We start from the raw sequence: 15,914 nt of genomic DNA, 5'->3' as shown, positions 1-15,914 counted from the left end.
TTTCTGGCGATCAAACATTGGAGATTAATGGTCATTTAGCTATAAATGTAACATATGCGGGTAAATGAAGGTTCTGTTTATAGTAAATACATACATAAATTATGCAATTTGACGTTATGTATATGTACATAAATGACATTAAAATTAGTTGCAATCATATACGTCAAGCCTGTTTTAAACTGGAAGTGACGGATTCAACCTTGGTGTGCATGTATTGGTGACATAATATAAGCATTAAATTGTCCACTTCAAATACAAATTGCTCATTTCGTCTAAATTTCCATGTACACTACTTAACTATCAACTGATGTGTGTTACACGCACGAAGATTAATTTCGATATCTTTACATAAGTCTTGTTGATTTAATCGTGGCCTTCTTTATCAGTGGCGTGATAGCAAAAGTTTACACAGTATTCGCCACATTGTATTGCATTACCCTGCTTGACATAGCTGAACATGTTCTCATCTTGTAAGTATTTTTTTCTATTCGTATAACGTTACTAGTGTAATATTTTACGAATTGCATCATCCGAACACAGTAGACATCTTTAATAAGTAATTAATGTCTATGCAATTTCCGTTAAGACTATTTTTTGTAACGCTTTTTGAACACTCATGTGTATTTTGTAAGGTAGATCAGTTAAATTGTATATACAGTTTTACAGTGTCGTCTCCGGAAGATAATTATAATCAGATTCGTGTATGGGTTTTATCTGCTATTGTTCGCATCCACTAAAGAGTGGCACTACATGTATAATAATATACCTTGTGATTAAAAACTACAAATATGTGTATAAAGAACAAATTGCATTGTCTCCTAGTGTATATGTATATATATTTTTATGCTCCCCGAAAATATTTTCAGTGGAGCATATAGTTGCAAGTTTGTAGTTCCTTCCTTCCGTCACACTTTTGCTACCGTTTCTCATAGCACCTTCAATACTTTACCAATCGCTTTCATATTTGGCATGTAGGTACCTTGCATGGACCTCTACCTTTTGATGAGGTTTGAGGACACTGGGGTCAAGGTCAAGGTCACCGAGGCTAATAATAGACTTCCTTCTGTCACACGTTTGCTACCGTTTCTCATAGCATCTTCAATACTTAACCAATCGCTTTCTTATTTAGCATGTAGGTACCTTGCATGGACCTCTACCTTTCGATGAGGTTTGAGGTCACTGGGGTCAAAGTCAAGGTCACCGAGGCTAATAATATATTTTTTAGGTATTTATTTACACATACATTGACAAAACGCATCATCGGGGAGCATCCATCAGTTTCACTGATATTCTTGTTTAATCAAATTTCTTTTAGGACCACTTTTATAAGTAAAACACGGGTGAAAGTTTATAAGATGTATATAATCGTTGAACACTTTTAGACTTTTTAGATCCATCGATTCTCGTTACTCTCTTAGAGTGGTTGTGTACATGTGCACATATAAGGATTTTGTATTGTTTAACTGTGTTTAATGTACAAATGTGAGACGTTATTGCAATATTCTGCCTCGCTTCTGCCTTTCCGTATTTATTAGCGTGGTTATCAATAATGCAGCTGTAATTTGACAAAATATACATTCGTTTGCCCAACATATACACGCATATTTTACTAGGTTAGTGTGGCAAAAAATATGCATTGTATGCATGTTAAAAATAAACATGGTAAAATTAATTACAAACAATGCATTCCGTTTAAATTGTTCATCCATTGAACAGTTAAAACAATAAATTTATGGATGCGAATCGCATTAATTAACTCAATTCTAAATACAGCACTTTATTGACAAAAGTCGTATTACAAGCTCGGAATCCGTCTGTATTTGATTGTTTTTACTCATTTACACTACAATCTAATTTCTTAAAATATGGCTTGGTTTGTTTGCTAGTAATCAGTAAAGGCAACCAATCTTCTAAGCTAGTTGAAACTATAAACTGTCCCATTTAGTAGTCTCTGTGCAATCTGAATGGGCTTATTATATGAAGTATGTACGAACGGTATAATCTTGCAAAGAAAAAAGTTTGACAGAAAAGGTTTTACTCAGTTACTATACCGATATGTTTGTCATGTAATTGATTTTTATTGGTATTTGTTATTTTTTGCAATATTACTAATTTTTATGTTTATTCATGCTGTTTTTCAATTGTAGTAACATGGCCCAGGTTGCTTTTGACTTTGGTATCAAGCACACGAAATATGCGTACTCACTTACTTCCATCAGAAGAAACATGTTTGAAAGTCGTTTTAAAGACGTGCTCGATGATGGTAGGAATTTTGTTTCAACGAAAACATTCTCAAGCATTCTAATCGATGACAAAGGGCAGTTTCATTCATTCGGATTAAAAGCAGAATATCATTTTGCTTCATTAGAACGAGAAAATGAGCTCAACGGCTTTAAACTTTTTAGACGATTTCCGAATACCTTGCAGATTATGAAGGTAACCATCAGTTGCAACATAAGTAATTTGTGTGTAGTTAGATCAACAGCAGTTTGATCGTATGCATATTATTTTGATACAAGTATAGACGAATATGTTTATCTGTTATATTCATCCACATGTTTTACAATGATTATGACACATTTCAATACTGCAGAGCAATTCCGGCAACCCAACTGTAACAGATCACGACGGAGTTACATATTCAGCGAAAGACATTTGCGATGACGACGATAAAGTATTTGTACGATCATTTTATTTCGGATCTTCGCTTGCGTACTCCAGATATCCGCGATTCAGAAATAATGTTCGTTTTTACCGTGCAAGACACATGGGGAGAGCTCGGAAAAAGGTTCATATAGGATGCTGTCACTAAGGTTCTTTAATATATATCTGTGTTTATGTATCAATCGATTAATATATATCTATCTGTCTGTCTGTCTGTCTGTCTGTCTGTGTCTGTCTGTCTGTCTGTCTGTCTGTCTGTCTGTCTGTCTGTCTGTCTGTCTGTCTGTCTGTCTGTCTGTCTGTCTGTCTGTGTCTGTCTGTCTGTCTGTCTGTCAGTCTGTCTGTCTGTCTGTCTGTCTGTCTGTCTGTCTGTCTGTCTGTCTGTCTGTCTGTCTGTCTGTCTGTCTGTCTGTCTGTCTGTCTGTCTGTCTGTCTGTCTGTCTGTCTGTCTGTCTGTCTGTCTGTCTGTCTGTCTGTCTGTCTGTCTGTCTGTCTGTCTGTCTGTCTGTCTGTCTGTCTGTCTGTCTGTCTGTCTGTCTGTCTGTCTGTCTGTCTGTCTCTGTCTGTCTGTCTGTCTGTCTGTCTGTCTGTCTGTCTGTCTGTCTGTCTGTCTGTCTGTTCTGTCTGTCTGTTCTGTGTATGTCTGTCTGTCTGTCTGTCTGCCTGCAGGCCTGCCTGCCCGCCTGCCCGTCCGTCAGTCCGTCGGTTGGTCGGTTGGTCGGTCGGTCTGTCGGTCGGTATATCGGTCCGTCGGTCCGTCGGTCTGTCGGTCGGTCGGTCTGTTTGTCGTCTCCCTGTGACCTAATTTTTGTGATAAGTGATAAAACATAAGTGATAAAACATATGCTCTTTCACTGCACTAATTCTTAACGGAGATAACCCCAACTGTATCAAAAAGGAATTATTTCTTCTGATAAGATTTACATACCGATCATTAACACGGTTCTTCAGAACATTTCTGTCTGATACTGTAATACAAAATATTTTCTTCGTGCTAAACTAATTGAAATTTATTTATTTTTATTTAAATGATTGAAGTTTATTTACTATATATTAATGAAAGTTTAAAATTAAGATACGGAGAAAACATATATTGTACCGGAATTGAGACTGATTATCCGATGAGACTAAGAAAATGACCGTTGGACAAGGTTAAGCGAGCTTTCTAATTCCAGGCATTTATCGGGTAGTCTATTTATTGAGTTTCTAATATATATTATTTTGAAATTAGATGGAATTGTTTGTAATTACATTTGGATCGACAGATTCCGAATATAAATCCGATTGCATTTATTTGCACTGCCCGAAAACAATAATACGTTTTCTTCACATCATTTCTAGTCATTTGTATCTTAAAACAATACTGAAAGTCGCTGACACTTGTATGTTACCCGCCTTTATCTAAATTCAGAAAAAACCGTATCGACATTTAGAAAATCAACTTGCGTCATTCAGTTGTGTTCTTTACAGGTCCTATTAGAATGCAAATGTGTTGGAATGTAAATGCAATTCGTATGCTTATGTATAGTGTTGTTGTGTTTTTAGATGGATTACATGAATAAAATTTGAAATAATATCGTACGTACACTTTGATTCGAATTTAATTGGGGATTATACTCATAGGTTTTATTTATTGTAATGCTTAAACAGGGCTTTTTTCCCACAAACTTATCCGACCCTTATTTTCCGTGCCGCCCTTTACTTTGTGTTTCAGGTTGGTTTGCTGGTCAGTTTCGCCTTTTTTGATCATACTCTCATAATATGTTAATAATATGTTAATTAACTTTACATTAACAAAAATTAACAACCAATCAAAAACAAATAGTTCCCGATTTTATTCGTTGAAGATTATGTTGAAAGGAAGAAATTACTCGTGAATTAAAAAAAGACGTGTTGACAAAATTAAATCGAGTGATATAATTTTCCTATATTTAGTTTAGTATGTAAAAACAAACAACACGTTCGTTGGCTTAAACCTCAATATTCATATTTTCATATTTGTTTTGATGAAAATAAAAGTTTAGTTGTGTATTGAAATTCTATTAAAACTGTTGTTGTCGTACAGTTTAAGTTAGAATTAAAATGAAAATTATTTTAATTTTTGCATATCTTTGAAAACTCGTCCAAACAAAAAGCTTGACTCATTTTACTTGTGCTTGCCTAACGACAGCGTTGCTGTCTATTTAAATATTGTTAACAGTGCAGTATTATTAATTCGTATAACATTTTGTGTGGCACTGTTTAAATATTTCGTATATTTAATTTGTATCAATAAGATTCATACGAGATCGTTTTGAGTTTCACTGTATAGGACGAATAAATGTACCTGACGAGCGTCCTATTACTTTAAATTCTAAGTTACAAGACACGCACGAATTTTTTAATGCTCTTTCATTTCAATTATTAGGCAGGTATCGCTGGTAGAAAACTACACACTATTTCAATCAGAAGCTGCTGTCATGTGGTATATCAACACTGATCAAAGTCGTTCGAATTTCTCCTGACAAAACTATATAGTGCTTAACCAAGAAGGTAAAATATATATTTGTCAATTTACACATTTATTGCATGTAAAAATATTGTTTTAAATCCTACTTAAATACCAATATGTTTGCTTTTAGGAGAGGCAATATCCTTGACAGCACTACACAAACCAAATGAAAACACTTTTAAAATTTTGCATAGTGAAAGCCGCGCATGTATTTGCCGTGAACAGTTTATCTTAGAAAGATTTTTTGACAAAGACAAGTTAAAGGGTGTACGCAAAAATCATGCTTATGGATACTTTGAACTTCTCTGCCAGATAGAAATGAAAGCTTGTAAAATTGAAAATCTTCCTATTAATGAAAGTTGGATTTGGATGCGCATGACTACTGAGCTAAAAACTCGGTGCAAGGTTGAATATGTTAAAAGCAACAGTGATGTAAAACGCGACAAGATTCGTTTGCATGTACAAGAAATAAAATCTCTGTTTGAAAAGGAGATAAGAAAAATTATTGAACTTGTCAGAAATGATATGGCTAATTCACATGCATGGAACACTCAGGCTGTGATTCTACTCGGTGCACATTCAAGATCGATTTGCAGAGGAACTTTGTGGAATCAATGTTAAAGCTCTAACTCATCCTGCATTTGATGTATTACAAGGCGCCCTTCTCAAGGCATATGAGGATGTATATATATATATATATATATATATATATATATATATATATATATATATATATATATATATATATATATATATATATAGTTTAATGAATATAGTATTCATAACAGGATTAGAAACGTCAGAGAAGAAGTTTCTGATTGTTGCAGCATTTGACTTCGGGACAACATTTAGCGGTTTTGGTTATTCGTATATCGACAATATAACTCGAGTGATAACCAGACTCCGGCATGCTAATGATCCATCTGCTTCTCTCATTTCACAAAAAACACCTACAAGCGTACATATATTTATATATATATATATATATATATATATATATATATATATATATATATATATATATATATATATATATATAAGCCTCACCGGATTAACTCTCTCCATCTAGGCACCAACCATGTATTCTCTATGTCGTTATATATATAAATATAAATATATATAATTGTCATTGTCATCACTTTATCACTTTAGCGTTTATCATGTTTTTGTAATAGTTGTATATCAATATGATGCGACATATGCATAACCTTATGGACAACTGATATCGAACTAAAAAATAATTTGAGATAAACAAGCCTTGTGTCATTAAAGATTTGATATTTCGGCGGGTATAACTAACAAGCAATATTCTGTCCCTAATGAGTGCTTTGGTTTAGAACAAAATGTGCTTAGTAAGAACCAGTACTTACTCTAATCAACAGTAAATCAACAAATGACGCTTGTTTTAGTAGTTGAACTTCTGCCAATTGAAATATAAATAATACATTAGATAATTTACACGCCCATATATAGTTTCTATAAAAGTAAAACTGTACACGTTTTAGCGAATAAGTATAACTTGCGAATTGTTTTGAAAAGAAAGTCTCGTTTTTTTAAGGCTGGGCCAGAAATGCCTATATTAATAGTTATAAAAGTAACTGCCCATAATGACAGAAAATATAATCTATCAAATTGTCTGTTTCATTAAAGTATAATGAAAAAATAACATATTAAATTATTTAGACTCTACAGCATTTTGCCAGGTGTTATTAATGATTATGTCTGATAAAAATGAACAAATTTATATCAAAACATCAGGACAAATGTTTGTTCATACATGCCCTAATCTCCTGTGCTTCAATCATACGTTATGCAGTTGTGTTCATTTCAAACAAGTCATAGTGAAATGCGAGTGTGTTGAATTTCAATGCATTCGTTTGAATATGCATAGTGCTGCTGCGTTTTTGGATGGATTAAGTGATTTATATTCCAAATCGGTTCCCTAATAAACTGCTGTCACAACAAATATTGTTTACTGAACTTTCTTGACATGTGTTATGAGAACACTTCTTCCTATAATAACAGAGAGTATAGTTAATAATAAAAACTCTTTGTAATTGTTTTGTGTGGAAAACAATGTCACACAATAAAATAATGCAATAAAATACACCTGAATACACCACAACACCATAGTCCAGCAATAACCAACACTGCATATTCAATAGTACCATTCGTTTATTTTGGATATTCTTATAATTTGGAACAAGGTTTTGTTCATATTTAGGTATAAATAATGTATAAATGGAAGATACTTCTAGTTGGTACACAAACAAACATGTAAGAACATGCTTCTATCTTTTTCTCTGTCTTTCTCTGTCTCATTCTCCGTCCGTCTCTCTCACTCTCTCGATCTGTCAGTCTATCAGTCTGTCAGTCTGTCTGTCTGTCTGTCTGTCCGTCTGTACGTCTGTACGTCCGTCTGTCTCTATCCCTCTCCCCCCTTCTTTGTCCCATTTAAATTTTGACGTAAACATGTCAAGAAATGATATTCTTACGTCATCGGTCAAGATATAAATAAGTCATATAATCTTAAAAATTATATTTATGCAAAAAAATGATAAGTATATAAGCATAACATATATGAACACATACCCGTGTTTTTGTCTTAGCTAATTATATATAAAGCATTCAAAAAATGCTACAACAGAAGGTATTTTACTTGTTTATACCTGCAGCTGATCCGTGATAATGTCTCAGATGACAAACATGCCGCAAGAAAGAAATACCTCTTTCACTTACGAAGTGCTCCAGTAACATTAAACAAGTCTAAGGATTGCAATATCCATTTTAATGCACATTTCGAATACTTGACCCAAATATTGAATCAAATTGTTTTTTTGCTTTATACGCAGTTATGCAGAAAAACGTTCCACGTGGGGACTATAGCTTAAGTTGCTAACTTTGATTTACCGTTTGTCAAATACGTACAACTACGCTTAATTTAACGTTTCTGTGACCCATGTTTTATCCCAATGCCTTTCGGAAGTTTACGGATATTAACGATGTATATCACACACAAGCAGTCCGCTTTGTCAGCAGATGAATACGGATATCGAACACTGTGAAATACGGAAACAGTGTTCGGTAGCTTTTTATTTTTAGTGAAACATCTCCTTTATTTAAGTAAGAACTTTTATTTTCATACACATGAATAACTATAATTGGATCTGGACCGGGTCTGCATAGACGGTATGGCCATAATTTGTGTAAACTCAAAATGTGTTTTTACATGGGCAGATCTAAGGAGTGACCGAATTATAAATCGTTTACGTAAATAGTTTTTGTTTGTTTAAATCTCCATATGTTCAATTGTGTACTCCCGTTTTAAATGTTATTATTATTTAGCTGTTTGTTAGTATTGAAACACCTTTAAACTGTCGCAATCCCATAATGTGGTTTTAAGACTCTTCTTATTTACCCTAGTTGAATTTGCTTTTTGTTTTATATTTCTGTGTTTTAATATTTGAAGCATATATCCCGGAAGTCAACAATCAAAGACGTCAGCGGAAAGGATCATGAAGCCTTGCCAATATTTGTTATGGCAATACAAGCCTTGAAAAAATACCTCATGGACGATATTCAAGATCGAACAACTAACAGTCGCGAACATGATATCCGGTACGTCATCACTTTACCTGCCATATGGGATGTTGGTGCCAATCAGTTCATGAGAGAGGCGGCTATTCAGGTTTGTGATGATATTTTTCTTTGATAAATTGTGTAACATGATTTGCGGTAAATAACGTTTCTATGAAAATAGTCATATACATACAATATGAAGAATAACAATATCATTAGGATAGGAGGCTGTAATCGTTGTGAGGTTATATAATTTCCCAATTTAATTGTTTTGACTTGCTTAAGCGTTTTTTTATATTAAAATGAACATTGGAAATATACTATCACGAGAAATCACAGAACAGTTTTGCTTATTTTGTTAAGTTAAAAGTTGATTCATTCCTAAAGGCAGGTATATGTAGTGACCTACTTTTTTGGCTTATGAATCTGAAGCAGCTGCATTGTGGTGTACACAGACAGATGAAAATAAAGATGAACGAGCCACCGATATCAAACAAATCATAATCGACTTGGGAGGTACATTAAAAGCTTGATGCAAACCCCTGAAATCGTGTCAATGTTGTATTAATTTCATTTCATCGAACCAAAGATTTATCTCGTGTTCATATTTAATCACTGAACTTTCTTACACGGAAGCCTCGGCTTTTAACAGTTTTTCTTTGGCGTTTGTTTTGTGTTTTGTCATGTATTGAATAGGCATTTTGTCACTTGCTTTACAAGACAAACTGCCAGCAATAAAACAGTACATTTTTACGTGAAAATGGTTCGATTATCTTTTTTTAAATATCTTACATTACATTCTGTAAAAGTGCGTTTACTTCTGCAGGTGGAACTGTCGATATCTCTGTCTACGAACAAATGAAGAATAAAGCCATAAAAGTGATACACAAAGCTAGCGGAGGTGCATGGGGTGGTAACAGCGTCAATGAGCAATTTTTAACGTATTTAGATAATGAGCTAGACGATGGCGTATTGGACGAATTACGCGAAACACATCTGGAAGATTATTTAATGTTGACAAGGGATTTTTAAAACAAAAAAAGATCGCATCGTTATGTTGATACTGCTTTTACATTACGTATACCATTGTCATTGTCAAACATTGCGCAAACAAGACAGTTTCATGTTTCAATTAAAAGAGATAAAATTAGCATTAAAGAATCAGAAATTAAGAGCTGGTTTGAGGTTACAATACGACCTCTTATTGAACATGTGAGAATTCTTTTGGCTGAAGACGGCATAAAAGATATAGAGTCTGTCATACTTTGTGGCGGGTTTGCCGAATCCAAATATGTTAAAGAAAGGCTCAGAAAGGAATTTAATGGCATCAACTTTATTGTTCCAAACGATGCAGGCTTAGCAGTTTTAAAAGGCGCCGTACTATTTGGACATAATCCGGAGATATTAGCTTCACGCGTGATGACTCATACGTATGGTATAAGTGTTTGCAAAAAGTTTGATATAAATACACACCCGGAAGACAAAAGTCATTTTTGTTTTGCTGATGATGACTGGATGACAGCCGATTGTTTTGCAGTTTTTGTAAAATCCAGCGAGGAGATACCATTTGATCATCGCGTCCGTCATTACTACACGCCTTTGGTTCATGAAACGGAAAGCCCTGTTTTCTGAACACTGTCAGAAAACCCAAGATACACAACAGACTCTGGATGCGAACTACTTGGGTCATTTACAATAACAAACCCTTCGAATATACCATTTAAAGACCAGGAATGTGTGATCACCTTTACGTTCGGACACACAGAGCTGTTAGTAAAAGCGAAGAACATGACGAACGAGAAAGAAGAGATGCTTACGTTAAACTGTTTCCAGTGAAGAACATAACTATCTAGTACTTTTTGGCATGTTTTGCATACTTATTGTCTTTGCCGACTCGCGTTGTTTAAAATCTCAAAATACGATGTTAACTGATATAGGCTATGCGTGCTGCAATGGTAGTTCCAGTCAGAACAATCCATTTTCCGCGTTTAGCTCTTAGTTTTGTTAAGTCCGTTTCAATGCAGGAGACTCAAGTTCTGGCCTGCGTCGTCTTTTAGTTCGTCTGTACGCAAAATTGGACACTGTGTTCCCAAAACGTACAGGAGAACATGGTGGTAGCCAATTTTCCTGTAAAGTGGCTCCATTCGCCGGGAGCGGGAATTGAGCTTTGTGGCAAAGGTGACATTCTCATTACCTGCGCGTGTGATTTAAAATGACATTACATTAAGACCATTTGCCGCATACCCATGTTTCACAAGAAATCTCAACGATCAATGAAGTCCTACATTCTTGATTGGTTTATGTTTCTAGTCGTAATGTTTATGTTAAAAACAGTTTGAATGGATACACATTTGAGATAAATCCTATTTGATCACCTGAGCAAGACGTGCTCATTGTGAGCTATTGTGATCAGTCAACATCCTTCGTCGCGTTTTATGCGTTGTCAGTTATCAAATGTAGCTATTTACCACTATAAATTATATTGCCGAAACGTGGTCAGAATGTTTATCTTTAAAATGTGTACGGTAGTCACAGTGTGAATCTGTGTCGTGTACGCACTAAAAGTAGGATACCAGGTTTGACTCAATCTGTATGGAATGATGTCGGAAAAAACGTCTTGAACATTTCTAGACTGAGCTCGAATCTGGGTCACATGCGTCAAGAAAACTACGTCATCAGGTCGAAACCTTGTTGCAACTAAAAATGCCCCATTTATTACTCAATCTTGATACAACTTGTTCAAACTGTATATCTTGAGAAAATCTCGACCATGTTTGTATCTAGGTCATGTGAGTCAAAAACCTTGGTCTTATGTCTCAAGTCTAACTTAAACCATGTTACTACCATACACGCCACATTTATTACTCAATGGTTTTTACACTTGAATGTCAACACGTTGGTTAGTCTCCAAAATCCCACTTTCAGCATTATATGAAGACGAGTAAAGGATATTTGGATGCGTTTTGTACGGGATCTGTGCACGCATATTTGTCATGCGGAGTGATTGGATTATGGAAATCATGAGCTTTTGTTTTGATAAATAATAGAACAAATAAACCATCATAAGACGAGATGTCGCGTGTTACATCCGTCTCCCTACCGTATAAATCAAGGTAAAACCTATTGGTGAAATGGTCGAATTATTGGGTGTATAATGTTCAGCTATAGGTTTGTCATTTAGAACTGGGTTTTAAAAATGTTGGCACAGTTGTAAATCATTACAAGACGACCTGTCGCGTATAATACTCCTCTTACTTTCTCAAAGGTCAAAGATACACTACGAGGTCAAAAGTCAATTGGCTTGTTTTAGAATAAAAAGAGGTCTAAAAGCATTTCTTTCTATTTTCCTTATATATGGTACGTTAATTTTTTGTGTTGTAGTTTCACTTCAAAGGCTATGGAGGTGTCTTTATTGCAGCCACTCCGTTATCCATAGAGATTATAGACTGTACATAGAGATTCGACTGTATCAGCGTAAAAACACAAAAACAACACAACGTTATTGCGCTTGATTTCAATAACTTTCTGAGGTCTTTCAAAGAAGGGCTTATAACAAACAAACGTTTTCTTCACACCTGCACATACATCCACAAAAATAGTAACAACAGTTAAACGTCCGATACTGACGGGATAAGTACGGAAAATACCGGAGTTTACACGAACAAAAAATTAGATTTCGGTTTCAGATTATTTGACTCGACTGTTTAGCTTTTCGATTTTATGCAAGGAGCAATGTCTTACAACGGTCTTAAGTGAACAAATGTAGAAACAAGAGCTGTCACCCTAGGATGACTTATGTCCCATATAAACGCTTGATACAAGTTATGAGCTTTTTTTCGAAACCTCAACGCAGATTTCGAAACCTAAACGCGGACCCTAAGTTCAAGGTCAAGATCACAGGGGTCAAAATTTGTGTGCGTGTGGAAAGGCCTTGTCCATATACACATGCATGCCAAATATGAAATCGCTATCTGAAGCGACATAGATCTAGAAGTTATGAGCAATTTTTGAAACCTCAACGCAAAGTGTGACGGACAGTCCGCTCACTATATGTCCTCCTTCGGGGGCATAAAAATATAAATGCAGTAGGAAATAACAAACACATTTATTGGTTTATTATGATTATTTAAATTCTAAAACCTAAAATTGCACTAAATAAATAGATGAGGATGCATCGAATGAATTTCAAAAGAATTTCATTTCTGCTCTGTGACTGTAAAGTACATGCATTTAATAAAGAATGCTCAGTTCCATACATATGTAACTGTGTGCGACATGTTTAAGGTTATATGAAAGCCTATATTTAGGTTAGATAATTTGAAAATCTAAATGGTACAAAAAATGTCACAATTTTATCCAGCGTGACGTATTTTTGACTTCATATAACACAATTTTAAACAGTGTCGAAATATGGTCAAGACAAACAGCCAGGATATGTGTCATTGTAATTAGGTCACAAATGTTGCATTTGGAGTGTTTATTGAGCATGACAACCTTTTGACCTGATGCAATAAATTTCGAATACAAATGATCAATATTCGAAATTGGTCAAGATATCATTATTGAATAATAAATGTGGTTTCTAGAGTGGTAACAATCTAAACGTTTACACTAGTTTTTCTAGATACACGGTTTTTTTTTACCCAAATAAACCCAGATTTAAACTTGGCCTAGATAACCATTCTGACCAAGTCTAATCAGGATTAATTGATAAATTTGGCCCCCAGGGTGTTAACAAGGTATTTCTTAAATTAGACATTGTAATTTAGTTTTAAACCGCACTTGACCATTATTCGAACTTTGCCTAAATATTGTAATATTATGACCATATTTCATCAAGATTGAGCCTGAATGTGGTTTAGAAAGTGGTGAAAAGGTCTGTCCAAGATTTAATTTTATAACCTAGTTTTATCCCATTTAACCCGACTTGAAATTGGTTTTGTTATGGACAAGATAAATAATACTAACTTTCATCAAGATTAAGTCATAAATGTGGATTCTAGAGGGGTGACCGTGCTTGCTTAAGATTTTACTTAGGGATCTTTTTTTTACCACTCATGACACAGATTCGAGCTTGTCCTCAATATTAAATACACAATCTGACATTAAGACTGGTCATAAATGTGGCTACAATAGTGGTAACACGGTTTTTCTAAGATTAACCTTTTTCGAAGCCCCTTGACATCGATTTCCACCTGGCCTACATATTTGCTATATAACCATTTTTTATTTAGTTATATCAAAATTAAGAACATTTAATATGGCTCCTAATTTGGTAACCATATATAAGTTAATTCCAACAAGGATTTACCAATGTGTTATCCCCATTAATGCGGATATTGTCAGATAAACATGTTGACCTTGTTTATTTATGATTGAGTCATAATTTATTTAATTAAATGTGGCTACTAAAGCGGTACACATATTTTTTATATAAGATACATCGTGATATAGTTTTGTAATCTCAAGTGACCCAAATGCAAACTTGGTCGAAATATTGTCAATACATTCTGACACATTTTCATAAATATTGAACAAGAATGATATCTCTGACGAGGCAACCAGTAGCCAATTGTTTAAATCTGGATAACTTTTATCCAGCAGATAATTGTGGCTATCTTAACTTTTTGGATATCTTTTTGGGGTAAGCAATTGTATAAAAAAAAATATCCGAACAGATGCACGTTTTGGTTAAATTTTGGGTTATATTTGAACAAGGTATTTGACTTTGGTTATATTTATTCGAATAAGGTTATCTTTTGGATAAGCTTAAGTTACCCATATTTATACATGTATACAATTGGCTACAGGCTACACAGGATGCATGACTACATGCTCTTGACTTATACTGATCACAATTGCTCATCTTGAACACTTTGGGCTCGGATCAGCTACAAACTTAACATTTAAGATGTATAATAATTTGAATCATCAATTTAAAGTAATTGAAGAATAAAATCTTTATAGAATGAAAAACAGCAAACACAAATACTAACAGCATTTACAATAACAGATAAAATCGAAATGTGAAATAATCATCATAATAAAGGAGTAATGCCTATGCGTACACAATATAATACAATTTTGTTCTTAGACTCACTTTATGCGAATAATTTTAGAAAGGAAACAAGTAATGCTCTGCATTTGTTTTATCATACACAGTGTCATTAACACCAGTATTAGAAACATGACGACCCTTTCTAAATAAAATACATATATTATATAATATATTTGATATGTGTGTAGTTTTAATTTACTTGAGACAAAAATACCATTACTTGAGCACAAATGTACATAATAACACGTAATTTCAATTATACCATTACAGTATTACTGGACACTTCTGTATGGATCGTATTAAAATACAGAACAACGAATCCAGATTTCAAGAAATGCTTCACATAAAAAGTCAAAGATTTTAATTGATAATTACATGATGTTGATTTTTACTGAGACTTGTCAGTAGAATATTTTATAGCTATACTAGGTACCTTATAACTGAAAGGCATGGTTTAAATGCTTCCCTATGTTCCTTTGTAAACTACATGTGTTATGTAGTCAATATGCGACTTTCGTTTTCATTGTTGGATTTCCATTGACTTATTTCACTTCTACCTACTTAAATCACTATCTAACCTACTCAAATCACTATCTTGTTTCTAATATAATTAGCCAGAAGAAAAAGAAACCAAAGATAAATCTCTGATACATTATTATGCATTTATTGTATGTGTCCTTTAAACAGTACCCTAAACTATTGCACAACACATTTTCTAAAGTCCTATTTCAAAACAAACAAAAACAAAAAAAAACATTGAATGGTTTTAGATTTACAGCAATAAATATATGGAATGTAAATGTGCTTCAACAAAAGCAGCAAGGTCATCAACAGAAATATATAACGTCATAATAAATGGACCCCATTTCTGGCAGGTCTGGTGGGGATTTGGTGAAAAGTGACTGGGTGAAGATAATATAGCAATGTCAAATTGTGTATATTTTGTAAAAACAAAAGGCAATCAGGCTTCAGTGTGTTGTGTGATTTGGCTCGCTAAATGAACCTGGCCTCCATTTTATCTCATCAAACATTTGCAGAAATGTGGGTTACACATTCAGTGAAATCTGTAGGAATAAGAGAGAGGAAACTGCAAATTTAGCATTATTTTTTAAAAAGAAAGTC

The 15,914-nt window shown here is 34.1% G+C and overlaps 1 protein-coding gene across 1 annotated transcript; it reads left to right on the top strand.

The window, feature by feature from the left end:
• Positions 1–403: 403 nt before the first annotated feature.
• On the top strand, positions 404–11,008 carry LOC127847356 (heat shock 70 kDa protein 12A-like). Its single transcript, XM_052379213.1, has 4 exons — positions 404–470; positions 2,148–2,436; positions 8,625–8,843; positions 9,561–11,008. Exons 2-4 carry the CDS (start codon positions 2,152–2,154, stop codon positions 9,594–9,596), a joined length of 540 nt encoding a protein of 179 aa, XP_052235173.1. The 5' UTR covers positions 404–470; positions 2,148–2,151; the 3' UTR covers positions 9,597–11,008.
• The last annotated feature ends 4,906 nt before the right edge of the window (positions 11,009–15,914 follow it).

The sequence above is a fragment of the Dreissena polymorpha genome, chromosome 10 (assembly GCF_020536995.1).
Source record: "Dreissena polymorpha isolate Duluth1 chromosome 10, UMN_Dpol_1.0, whole genome shotgun sequence".
Taxonomy (NCBI): Eukaryota; Metazoa; Mollusca; class Bivalvia; order Myida; family Dreissenidae; genus Dreissena; species Dreissena polymorpha.
The sequence above is the reverse complement of the archived record's forward strand: the minus strand, read 5'-3'. Positions and strand labels throughout refer to the sequence as shown.

Bases quoted from the DNA above. Each gene is read 5' to 3' on its own strand.
- LOC127847356 (XM_052379213.1), top strand. From the start codon at position 2,152: ATGGCCCAGGTTGCTTTTGACTTTGGTATCAAGCACACGAAATATGCG. The intron at 2,437-8,624 runs GTAACCATCAGT...TAATATTTGAAG, and splicing joins ATACCTTGCAGATTATGAAG to CATATATCCCGGAAGTCAAC. The intron at 8,844-9,560 runs GTTTGTGATGAT...TTACTTCTGCAG, and splicing joins TGAGAGAGGCGGCTATTCAG to GTGGAACTGTCGATATCTCT.